The sequence below is a fragment of the Nycticebus coucang genome, chromosome 8 (assembly GCF_027406575.1).
Source record: "Nycticebus coucang isolate mNycCou1 chromosome 8, mNycCou1.pri, whole genome shotgun sequence".
Lineage (NCBI taxonomy): Eukaryota > Metazoa > Chordata > Mammalia > Primates > Lorisidae > Nycticebus > Nycticebus coucang.
Genome location: NC_069787.1, coordinates 134673817 through 134686729, shown reverse-complemented (window position 1 = coordinate 134686729; position 12913 = coordinate 134673817). Strand labels below are relative to the sequence as shown.

Below are 12913 nucleotides of genomic sequence, written 5' to 3'. Positions count from 1 at the left end.
ATATTTTAGGTTATGAGTATAGACTGACAGCTATGTTAATAAGCCATATATTGAAATAAAGAAAAAGGAAGCAGTAACGTAGTGTGCAGGTGGCTTTCCAGTATATACAGGACTAGGCTGGACTTCAGGAACTCATCTTTGTGAGATACCAACGGTAGTAGCGGAGGTTTCTTTCTTTCTTTTTTTTTTTTCATTAAATAAACTTTTATTTTGGAATGATTTGATTTTAGATTTATAGAAAAGTTGAAGCCCTATGACAGAGACATACATAGAGAGAGAGACAGAGAGATAGAGACACTATTATTTGGCCAACCAAAATTATTTGTGATAGATGAAAAATGGTCACGAGTTCTTTGTGGCTTCTCCCACCAGGAGGTATAAAGAGGTGTAGTCTGTTTCCCATCCCTTAAATCTCAGCAGAGCCCTGATTTGCTGTGACCAAAAGAACTCAGCAGAAGAGCCACTGTCCTAGTTCCAGACCCAAAACTCAAGAAGACTTATAGCTTCCACTCTTATTCTTTTGTAACCCTGAAGGTATAATGTGAATAAGCCTGAGCTGCATTGCTAGAGGACACATGGGAGAGAACAAAGTGACTCCGGTCTAAGCCTGTCACCTGCCAGACAAATGAATAAGACTATCCCAAACCATCCAGGCCCAGTTGATATAGTAGCTGACCATAGCCTAACAAGGGAATCCTGGGCAAGACCAGCAGAACTGCCCAGATGAGTCCAGCCCAAATTGCCAACCTAAGTTTTGGAATGGATTGTTACACAGCAAAGGCTAACTGATACATGATTCCTCATTTCTCTCTTGGTAATGGGATCCCAATTTTATCTCAGCAGGAAATGTGCCAGTGTCAGTAGATGGAACATGACTGGTCTACCCAAGTGTGACAATTCTGCTGTCCTCTGCCCTCTTTATAGCTGGAAACAGCAAAGGTAGTTGACTCAGGCCAAGGAGATCCAAGTCAAAGTAGGCAGGGGAGACAGCAGCAGACAGGCTCTGACAGAGGTTTTACTTTCTGATAGAGTTGACAAGTTCAGCTAGCTTGGCCCTTTCTCTTCCTCCCCATCTTTCTTCCTTGAACACAGTCATGATTCTTAGAGATACAGCAGCCATCTTGTGACCATGAAGTATTAAGCAACGAAGGCAAAACAAAAGAATTGCAGAGATATAAACTCTACCTTAGTTGAACTGTCGGACCAATACCAGTAGCCACCTATCTCCAGGATTCATGCTAGGTGGAAAAACAACCCCCTGTTTAAGCCAAGATTAAACAGATTACAACCAAGATTTTCTTTTACTTATAGCTAAAAGTAGTCCATACAACAACTTACTATTCTTGTCCTTGGGAATGTGAAACCAGCAGCATGTGGGTCTGCAAACCCTTTCTCATTTCATCCTCTCAATAATCCATCAAGAGTAAGGTTAAAACCCTATTTTCAGAGAGGTAGGGACTGGAGCTCCCACATTGTTCAGAATGAGTCCAAGGCCTTGCAGCTGGCCTAGGGGGATCAGAGTCAGACCCTTTCCCCAGGTGCACAAAGAACACACCCCCTGATACTCCTACATGTCCAGCCTGCTGGAGGTCAAATGTGTTTTCTGGGCTCTTGAAGGTGGTGACAGGTGCCAAGGAAGCTGCTACTGCAAGTCTGGTGTGGATGCCCCAGGGTATACCCATGGGTCCAAGAGGGTGGACTGAACAAGTTTGGCAGGGATGGTGTCTTGCTGTAGCGGCTGGTAAGCTGCATAGCGGTGGCAGCCCCCAAAGGAGTAAAAGTAGTCACCACCCTGGGCCCCTTTGATCCAGAGGACATCAATGGGGGGTACGCTGTCTGGGTCCTCCTCATGCTCAGGGACAGCTATTAAGGCCAGAAATCCATTAGCAAGGGTGGTAGAGACCTGAACCTGCCGGGTGCAGGCCTGTGGACGTCTGGGGAAGTGGCTTCGGGCAGTGAAGGCAGGAGTGCAAATCCTAGGGCCGGATCGTGTCCACGAGGCTCTGCTCCTTGGCCGGGTCCAGCACAGACGACAGCAGCCGAATTAGCAGGCTCAGAGGCACGTGTGCACCGTGGCGACGCAGTGCAGGTGCCGCTGGGTCCGGGACCCTCGGGTGCCCCTGGCCTGCGCTCGCGCTGCTCAACGCTCCCCTCGCGCGCAGCCCCATCTTGCCGCCACCGCTGCCCTGTAGCGGAGGTTTCTTTCTCTCTCTTTTATTTTTACTCTCTAGACTTGATTTTAGGCAGTTGTCCTTCTGGTGGGATTGTTTGCAAATTAGTCATGATGTAAATCTTTCACAAGTTCCATTTAGACCACCCCCTTCTGTGTGCCACCACATAAGAAATTCATCCCTCGAAGGAGATGGGCCCTTGGTGACTGAATCGTGGGACTGTCCATCGGCGCCCTCAGACCCGGCCCACTTCTGTCTCAGCCACGGACCTGCAGCGGTGCCCAGCGGTGCTCGTAGAGAGAAGGGAGGAGTGTCCCCTCTCTCTCTTAGAACCTTCCTATAGACTTAACTCAGCCATTTGACAGAATCTCCCCTTCCTCTTTGCCCTACTTGGCTTCCTGATATTTCACCCACATCAGCGGTGTCCGGGCATCTGCACACGTAGGTCAGCCCCGAGGCTGGAGCTGCTGGGGCTCTCACAGTGAACTGACCCCTGTCCAGCTCTCACGTCTTGAGGGATGATGGTCTCTCTTGTCTCCTTTTTCAGTGTCAGGCACCTCTCCTATCTGTTCTTGTGTTTTTGTCCTGCCTGTGGATTAGAACAAAGAACAGATAGATCAGTAATTTGCAGGTGAGGTGATCATTCTGATTACCAGGGAAGTTTTAAATGGACAAATTCCTGAGTCTACTCCCAGACTCATTTGTAAGGGAAAACCGGGATTCCTGTATTTCTGACCAAGTGCTCCGAATCCTTCTGATTATCATGTGGGTTGGAATCACTGCTGTGGACCTCCTGAAAACCAGCAGACGCCTGGATCCTAATGATCTTTCCTTAGATTCCAGCCCTAATTTAACAGTCTTTGATGGTGGCATTGAATTGGGGTGGTGACTATATATATTGATAGCTGCCAGGCAGCCACAAAGTGGGGGCCTAGTAAATATTTGATCGATAGCCTAGAACTTGTGACATATTTTTTGTTACCACAATGGTAGTGAGTCACTAATAATGACCTTACCATCAGCATTTTTTTGATTAAAAAGAAATTAGTATTCTATGTAAATTGAACAATTTGAAAAAGAACACTAAACCCTATGTTATAATCAGCCCCTTTGAGTGGACCAGCCTCTTGGATGGGGAGAGAACCTTCCAGTGACTTTTGGACATGGAGTCATGGTGGGGTTTTATTGGATTTTTAAATTCTAGACAACAGGAATTCTAGCCCAGATCTGTGCAGCTAAAGCTCATAAACAGAGGGGTCAAGACACAGTTAAACATGGTTCCCAAAATGAAGGCCCCATAAATAAACGTGCACCATTAAATGTCCTTATGGTAAAATCATCTTTTTTCTTCTGAGTAAATCAACCCAAGTGCATATCAACCCAGGAATGGGTTAACAAACTGTGGAATATGTCTACCATGGAGTATTATTCAGCCATAGAAAAGATGGAGACTTTACAGCTTTTGTATTAACCTGGATGGAGGTGGAACACATTCTTCTTAGTAAAGCATCACAAGAATGGAGAAGCAAGAATCCAATGTACTCAATTCTAATATGAAGACAATAGATAAAGAACTACTCACCCACATGAGAGAAAGCACAGTAAATGGAGGGAAAGGGCAGAGGGGAAGAGGAGGATTGGTGAGCTCTCACCTAACAGGTGCCATGTCAGACACACAGCACACCCCCTGGGTGAGGGGCTCAGCTACAATCGGACTTTACCTAACAAACCAAACATCGTAATGGAGAAGAAATGGAAGAAAAAAATGAAGAGGGCACCCAAGGGCTGTTTCTCTGCAGGTTTGTAAAAACGTGGCTCTGGGTGTGACAAGGAGCCCAGAGAAAAGAACAGAAGTGAGAGGCGGGCAGGCTGGGGGAGTGGGCGACCTGCGGTCTCAGGCCCTCCAGTGCCGTACCTGGGGCTCAAAAACCCAGGAGAGGACAACGCCTGCTCAGCCCAGCAGACACTTTCTCTCTTTTTGGACTTCTGAACCCAGAGAGCTCACAACTTTTCTGAAAAGTTTCACTTGGTTTTGATCAGTGTTCTCCATTATCTGATCAAATGGTAAATTTGCTTCCATTTAAATATATTTACTGAGCACCTGCTAGGTGTGAGTTGCATAGAATAGGAGTATAGAAATTAAAGCAGGGACCTCTTGTTCTGTTTCTGAGGCAAACAGAAGCGCAGAAATAAAAATGAAGATGAGATTTTTAAAAGACATTGGGCATTTCAAGGTTTGCCTTATTGTAATGAACAGAACCAGTCTAGGCTTATCTCTGGCTATTTGAATCTATCATAAATCTTTAAAATGGGCATTTTCTGGCTCGGCGCTCATAGCACTGTGGTTATGGCGCCAGCCACATACACCGAGGGTTGGGGGTTCAAACCCAGCCTGGGCCAACAACTGCAACAAAAAATAGCCGGGCGTTGTGGCAGGCGCCTGTAGTCCCAGATACTTGAGAGGCTGAGGCAAGAGAATCACTTGAGCCCAAGAGTTTGAGGTTGCTGTGAGCTGTGATGCCACAGCACCCGAGGGTGACATATGAGACTCTGTCTCCAAAAAACAAAAGGCATTTTCCACCTAAGAAACTCCCCTGTTGAACAACTACATGTGATACTTAGCTTTCTTTGGTTCCTGGGTGATGGACAGACCAGGTTCCTCATAACTTAATGGGCAATAAGACCTTTAGGATGCTGGTGGTCTCTCTTCCTTTCTTGACTTCTGGGCTTACACAGCAAATACTGAGACTCTCAGCACATCAGAATCTCTCTCTCTCTGGCCAGGAATCGAACAGCCCAATAAATAGCACCTTTCTTTGTCCTGTCCCCTTTCCTCATGTACCTGCCCCCATGCCCCTGGGGTACAGGGGAGCCCCTCTTGGCGGAAACCGTGACTGTAGAGTTGTGTTATTCTGCTGCAGGAAGAGCAGGGTTGTTAGAGGAATAAATTCATAGCTGGTCACTGGAACCCCTGATGATCTGTTTGTGGCTTAGCTGTCATCAGCAAGCCCCTGTCCCCCTTCTCTCTACCATAAGACTGCATCCAAATCTCCCGAATTCTTGCTGTGTTAAAGCAAGGACTTCCTAGATTTCAGAGTTTAATTGTGGTCTTACAAGATTTCAAGACTTCTATCGTTTCTTTCCCTAATCTTTTCTTATGGCTCTGGATAGAAGAAGTTATGATTTACTTACTGTTTTACCGTCTAATTTGAAGAGTTCCTCAATAACCTAGAAATTATTTGGTAAGTGGCATAATCATATACACTTTTACATTGTTGGAATGTGTGCTGGGGTAATGATAATTTTTTTTTTAATTTAAAGAAAAACTTCTCTTTCCCTAGTGCCTATTGAAGAAGAAGAAAATCCAGCAATTTATTTAAGATTTGACTGTCTTGAGCGTTAGTATCTTTTGTGTTTCTTGGGAAGGTCCACTGTGCTCCTGGCTTGGCAGTAACCATTTGGCCTTGTTTGACTTGATCGGGGTTGGGGTGGGGGGGGCATCTCTCACAATGTCTGTGAAGCCCATTAATAGAAAAAGTAAGTTGTATTAATTTCTATTCAGTTGTACCAAAAAAAAGGTCAAAACATAATGAGTAAATTTTGCTAAGTGTGAAAAATTACCCAATTGTCTATTTCATATTTTGCAAATTCCAAAATTAATGACTTTTTTGGGAAAAAAATGTGTGTTTCTTTGTGGACACAGAGTTTGCGAATGCAAGGGAGCCTTGCTGGGGAGGAGAGGTGGTGGAGGACTTCTGTGTAGACCAGCGATTCTCAACCTGTGGGTCTCGACCCCTTTGTAACAATGAAAATACGTCCTACATATCAGATATTTACCTTACGATTCATAACAGTAGCAAAAACAGCTATGAAGTAACAATGAAAATAATTTTGTGGTTGGGGGTCACCACAACATGAGGAACTGTATTAAAGAGTTGCGTCATTAGGAAGGCTGAGAACCACTGGTATAGAGGGAAAAGACACATTCAAATGTTGGAATCGTGTATTTTTAATACTTTCACATGATTGTTTTCTTCCCGAAAGAAGATTATTGTCAAGAATAGCTTTTCTAAGAGCAGCTACCTTTAGGAGATGCTAAAATGGTGATGATGGCGGAGTGGTTTTGGTTTAAGTCACTCATAGCTGATTGGGTGGACTGTTTTGGCAATTCTACTTTTGGCTGATAAAATTACAACTTAGATTCAGGTTCCTGTGTGACTGCTGGAGAAACAAGGTACCACACGTGCAGCCTTCCTGCTGGCCACAGAGAGCCCACGGCTGTGCTCTGGCTGCCAACTGTCTCACTGTCCTGCTCTGTGAACACTCCCACCTTTACCCGGAACTCCAGCTCTCCGTCCCCCGCTTGAGGAAGGCCATTCCAGGCTCTGGGTCGGCTCTGTGCCCTTTTCTGTGATCCAAAGGAGCTCTGCCACTCCTTCTCTTACAGGACTCGGCTAGAATTGCAACAACCTCCGCTGTGTCTATCTCCACTTTTAGAATTTGGGCTCTTCTAAGGCAGAGCCTTACCTCATCTGAGCAGGACTTCTAGGACATTCTAACACCTGTTACAACGTCCACAGTGTTTTTTGAGCTCAACTAGGTCACGATTAAAATGGAACTATGAAGCTTTGGATCCAAATTCCCTGGTGACAGTCTGCTTAGGAGGCACGAAGATGGACAGAGGGAGACTGTTTCCAGGCTGCTTTTGCATGAAGGAAGATCAGAGTAGTCCTTTTTTGACAAACTCCTCCTAAGCAGTTGCTTCCATGTGTCAGAAATGGTTACAACGACAACTGCTAGCCTTCTGTGTTCACAGTATCACTTGTAGCATTTGATTGCCTGTAACTATGTTTCCACATATTTGTTGTATCATTTGATCCTAACAACAACATTGAGAAACAAGAATTCCATTTTGCAAATGAGAGAACGTACCCTGGAATGCAGGCATTTGTTCAACAAGATTTTGACTGTAGGCCTGGAGCTGGGTCTTGGAGGATGAGAAACTAAATAAGACAGATACGGTCCCGGACTACATTGTGATTACATTCTGATGGAAAGACAGACCTTAAAAAATTAGTTATGTGGTTGTTCAGTTACAGTCCTGCTCAGTGCTGTGAGGAATGAAGTATGTGGTTTGCACATATGAGCGAGAGCTTAGGACCATCAGGGCAGATGTGGTGTGGAGAGTTAGAAAAGTGACTTCACACGTGATGCCTATGCTGAGATAAGGGGGTGGAGCAGACGTTATCTCGTGAAGAAGGGAAATCAGCGCATGAGAAGGAGCACTGTGCCTTGGAGCCGCTGAAGGTGAGAGTGTGTGGAGCTGGAGTGCGGTGGAGCAGGTGCAGCAGCGACAAGGAGATGCGGAAAGTCCAGTCTGGCCGGTAAGAAGCCCTGAAGGACGCTGGGCCTTCACCGCAACTTCAAGCAATGAATTTCAGGGGAAATGACTTCTAATGAAAAGAGGATAGAGCTGGTCAGAAAACGCAGCCACACAGTCTGGGATACAGCAAAACATCAAACACGTTTAGAGAGTTTACTCACATCTCTATGCCATGGTGGTCGGCGCTGACCCTGAGCTGGGTCCTCTCCACATTCTTCCCACTGAGTTTCTTTGTTCCATGTTCTCGCCACGTTCTCCCAGGTCCTGCCGTAGCCGGTGGAAAACCGTGAACACTCCCAGCCTCATTTTAACTAAATTAACTAGACTTACAACCTCAGTGTCAGTGAACAATGAAAACTTACCACCGCACATATGAAACAAAAATGAAATTAGCCAGTAGTAGGAAACTACAAGCAGAGAGACGTTCAATTGATGCCATTTGAAGGATTAACTTCTAAGTCATGTCGTGCTCCCTTGGTAGCTTAACTAGTTGGGCACTCAAGGGTATATAAAAACACACTTTAAAGTAGAAATGTATTTCTGCACCTATAAAATAGAGATTTACTGGCAGGTTGTGATATTATTAATACTGGATTTCCTTGCCTTGGCCCATGAACTTGATCACATTTCCTTTTGCTTCCCTCACTTGCAGCTTTGCACTGCGTTTCACAACAGACAGCATAAAATCAGCCGTGTCCCCCGCCAGGAAGGACGCACCTGTGGGGAGGGCTGCGGCAGAGTCATCCAGAGACCCCTGCCCGTCCCTCTGGAGTCCTTCTCCTTGCCCTGCACTATTGTTTTGCACACTCCAGATTTACACAGCTCATTGAATATTCAACCAGGCTTAAAGATTTTATTTGATGGTTATTTCAATAATAATTATGGAGGCTGCCAAGCTCTCCTTACCCTGTTAAAAAACAAACAAAAAGTAAACCCGCCATCATAACAACAATAAAATCACACCAGTAAGATGGTTTCACGATATCTTAAAACTCAGGTTGGTGTTCCCTGATGGACTGGTAGGTCTGGGCAGAACATAGAGCCACAGAAACTCAATTAATGGTCATTACTATCAATTATTTTTATGTTTCAAGTTTCAACAGCATTTGTTAAGAACCCATGAGCTCTTTAAAAAAGAATATCAGCAACTTGTATTTTAGTATTTCATTAAAACAAGTCCACTAGTTCACTGATGTAATTGTTTATTCCTTTGGAAGCTAATTGAATAATTAGGATCGATGAATTTTATATGGGATTTTTCCTTTTTAGACCAAGGGTAGAAGACGGCTGGCAAAGGCTGTTTGTGACTGTTTGCTGTGATCTGAATCTCTCTCTTTATCTATAATTTCCCCTGCCCCCAAATCATTTTCAGGAAACAGCCACAAACTGGCATGTCTCTTTTCTTTCTTTATTTAAAGAGGCTGAAGTGAACGGGGTGGGGGAAAGGTGGAATCACCAAGAAAATCCTAAACAAATAAAGTGCAAACACAGACTGACAGACGCGCTCGGACCCGGATTGGTTATGGATGAGACGACAAGTGTATGATGAAATTAATGACCCTCTGTCAACTTTTTAGATCTCACTTTTAAAGAAAATGGACCAAAAATCAATAGCCCCCAAACCACCAGTACTCCAGCAAGCCAGACCTTCATTTATCTTGCTGTTGGCGCTCAGATGGAAGCTCAGCCGAGCGCGGCCGGAGCCCTCACTGTGAGACATCCACCACTGGCTGCAGGAGAGCCCAGTTACGGGTCAGGGGTGTGGGCCAAGGCTTCTTTGAGGAGGACCTGCTTCTAAATACTAATATCAGTGCAGACTGTATTTAGCTGGATGTCTAACTGTCATATGCATGTCAAGTGTTTGGGTTTGGGGAGGTCACCTGTTGGCTTCATAGCTTCCTAGCCCAGCATCGGCACTGGGTGGTGAGGAACTCTATTCCACTCTCTGTTTATATTTTCTTCAAATCTTATATCTCAAGTGTTCAGAAGGCGACAAAATACAACCGTAGAATCAGAGTAAAGCAGACGTGCAAGTTTTAATGACACAGTTTGTACAGAGACGCGGTTTTACACCATGACTGCGTCATGGTTCAGTTCCTACATAGTGTAGTTTTTGAAGAACCTTTCCTCGAAAAAGATCATGTCAACTGAAAAGATTATGTTCCGAATATTATGAGCTGAAGCCAGGGTATCTATAATGGGGCAAAAGAAGAAAACATTTAAAATGCCAGCTGAGTTGTAATTGAGTTTGTAATTTTTACAGGTATTTTTAGAAGTAATCAACGTTGAATTTTGTAGAGATAAAATTGGTCAGTATGTTGTGGGGATTTTCCTACAGTGAGAAAGCCACATCAAAATGTGAAAGATAAATTAATGTAAACTGAGTGTTCGATAGCACTGTGAACAGCTGAGGCCGAAGCAAAATGAAATGATGTCATTATGCTAAAATGGATGTCAACACACACAGAAAAAATCAGCGTCAAATGAGAGAGATCGCGTTTTGATGATAATCTAAGACAAGCAAAGTGTTGGCCATTTATCTGGCATTGTCCAAATGGAGTCTAATCAGTGGCTGTCTTTAAAGTTTACATTTTATTTTATTTATATAATGAACACTTATAGAGAGCTTACTGAGTGCAGCCAGGGTTCTGAGCACTTCACACATAATGACCCATTTAATCTTCATAACAATCCTAAGGAACAGATATTATTACCCAAGTCTTACAAATGGAGAACCATGGTACAAAGAAGTTAAGCAACTTGCCCAAGAGATCACAGCTAATTAGTGGCAGAGCTGAGATTAAAACCCAGGCAGTCTGGCCTCAAAATTCATGCTCTTAACCTTTAAACAAGGTTTGTCTCAAGAATAGAAGAATTTAAAACCCAAGAGACACTTTAAAGTATAAATACATAGATTAAAAGAACTGAAATTAGGAAATTTGTTAGTAATAAGTATCTTATGTCTTATTCTGATTCTAATATAAATTGCTTATAAGATTTTTGAAGGGAAAAATTCTCCAACATAATAAAGAATGGGTCAAGGAAACATTTTCAACTTTTTAAATATCAATATATTTGCCATTGACATTTCGAGCCTGACACTGTGAACGTAAGGCAGAAGAAATCAGTAAGCACTTTTTAATTTCCTATTTAATGTTTAATTTTTATGAGACGTAGAAAACTTGGATATTTTATTTATCACAAAGGTTTGATGATTATGGCTGTGAACACTGCTGGACTGGCTCTTCTGCTTACTTACCTGAAACAGGACAGGTATATGCAGAGACCGACTTATGAATAAAGATGATCTTTGAGGAGATACATGTGGTCATACAGTCCAATCGATGTAAATGAATGATATAGTAGCCTTTTGGTTTCCTGAGGGATTTTCTCCACTCTTCCTCATGCACTGCTCTTCTAATGATTCTAATCCAGTGAGAATTAGAAAAAGCAGATAGAACCAGATAAATAAAAGCAGTAAGCAATGAATGTGGTCCCAGGGGCTTTCAGACAGGCAGAGAGTTTGAGATCTACCCTGTGAGATGTCCTCATGGATGAAGGGTTTTGCACAGTGGTTTGAGATTTGCTTTTGTTTCAGATCCAACAAATAATAGGGTGGCTATGAAGACTGTCATAGAGGTGAGCTTTATATTTAATGCATACGCCAAGTGCAACCATATATTTACATTCTAAGGCTTAAAGGAAACTGTTTTGAAAAACTTCATGTGCTTACTATTAAATTGGAACTAACCATTTTTTTTTTTTTTTGAGACAGAGTCTTGCTCTGTTGCCCAGGCTAGAGTGCCACGGTGTGAGCCTGGCTAACAGGAGCCTCAAATTCCTGGGCTAAAGTGATCCTCCCACCTCAGTCTCCCCAGCAGCAGGGACTAGAGGTGCTCACCACCATGATGAACAGCTAATTTTTCTATTTTTGGTAGAGACAGGGTCTCCCTCTTGGTCAGGCTGGTCTCAAACTCCTGAGCTCAAGTGATCCTCCCACCTCAGCCTCCCAGAGTGCTAAGATTATAGGGGTGAGTCACCACATCCAGCACAAAAGTGTGTTTAATAAAAATATAAGGCACAGGTACCGGTGTCTGACACCATCATGGTAAAGATGCAATTACCATTTAAGGGGAAATGGAGGGTCTATCATTGCACTTGCCTAACTACTCCTAAATCCAGTGACAGTGAAGAAATTTAACATTTTAAATGTATAACTTGGTATGTGGATAGATCGAAAGTTCTACTATCAAAGTAGAACAAGTTATACAAAATTTCAGATAGGGCTAGATCATTAAATGTTCAAGTGTGTTGGGAATGATATTAGAGTTCAAAATGTAATCATTGTTTTTGTTCTTGTTTTTGTTTCTGCTCATGGTAATTGAAGCTCATCTCTCTGGAGGCAGAATCTAGCCCCCTGGTTCATTGTCATCTAAGCAGAGATGACACTCTCCTGCTTCAGTGTTGCTCAACACTTTTTGCAAAACCAGATGCCAAGCTCCATCTTATACTCTTTTTCAGTTGCAATAAGTAACATAACCATTACAATTAATCTTTAAAACAAATCTTCTGATCAGCAAACTAAGTATGCCCAGGGAACAGATGGAGTTTTTATGTTTTCACGTGAGCATCAAACTAATATCTGTGCAAGATGAACGATGCTGTAAAGGAATCTCCACTTAATCCCCCCGTTTCCCACGTGGCAGTTTCTTTTTTAATGCCCCATGCCTGGGAAAGGGAGTCCATTTCCTTATACTTAAACTGCATTGTAAAATTTCACACGTGTTATTTTGTATGCTCACAGATATGTAAATGTGTGTCCACACTGTTCATGAAGTATTTTGAATGGAGCACTTGTCCAAGTGGTTCATTAGCTTAAATGATACAAATATGTTTTTATGCCCATTAACAGAAAAATTTCCTGTCCTTTTGGACGGGGCTGTCAAAACCATGTCCTGAAATCTCAGTATATTATTTGGTATATACAATATCAGTCCATATATCCTACCTATGAGTGTGCTGTTAAACATTTGCATTTTTTCAAACAGATTTCCTAATGAAATAATTAAGGTGCAGGAAAATTTTGTTTTTAAGGCATTTTAAAAATAAGTTTTGTTAAAATCTAGAATGTAAAACTATATTTGCATTTGGCATACACATGTACAAAGTCTACCATTAAGGCATTCATTATGATATGGCAGTATTATTCGTTGAATTTGAAAGAAAAACATCTCAGACAACTATTGAAGATTGTTTCTCATAAGGACGTTTGCCCAGTGTAACACAGATACATAAAATTGACATAGTATAAAAATTTTAGGTCTTTTTTTTGCATCACACTAAGTAGGAAAATTAACTG

General features: G+C 42.8%; 2 protein-coding genes across 8 annotated transcripts in view; one reads left to right on the top strand and one right to left on the bottom strand.

Annotated features, from left to right (window-relative positions):
* The window catches only part of MECOM (MDS1 and EVI1 complex locus), a 599591-nt gene that overhangs the window by 199299 nt on the left and 387379 nt on the right, over positions 1–12913 (top strand). The window lies entirely within an intron of this gene.
* Positions 1563–2168, bottom strand: LOC128591953 (sulfiredoxin-1-like). Its single transcript, XM_053599769.1, has 2 exons — positions 1984–2168; positions 1563–1847 (listed from the first exon to the last, which is right to left on the bottom strand). The coding sequence occupies exons 1-2, from the start codon at positions 2166–2168 to the stop codon at positions 1643–1645; spliced, it is 390 nt and encodes a 129-aa protein (XP_053455744.1). The 3' UTR covers positions 1563–1642.

Coding starts and splice junctions, on each gene's coding strand:
- LOC128591953 (XM_053599769.1), bottom strand. CDS start 2,168: ATGGGGCTGCGCGCGAGGGGAGCGTTGAGCAGCGCGAGCGCAGGCCAG. Junction 1,848..1,983: donor AGCCTCGTGGACACGATCCG/GCCCTAGGATTT, acceptor CCCTGAGCATGA/GGAGGACCCAGACAGCGTAC.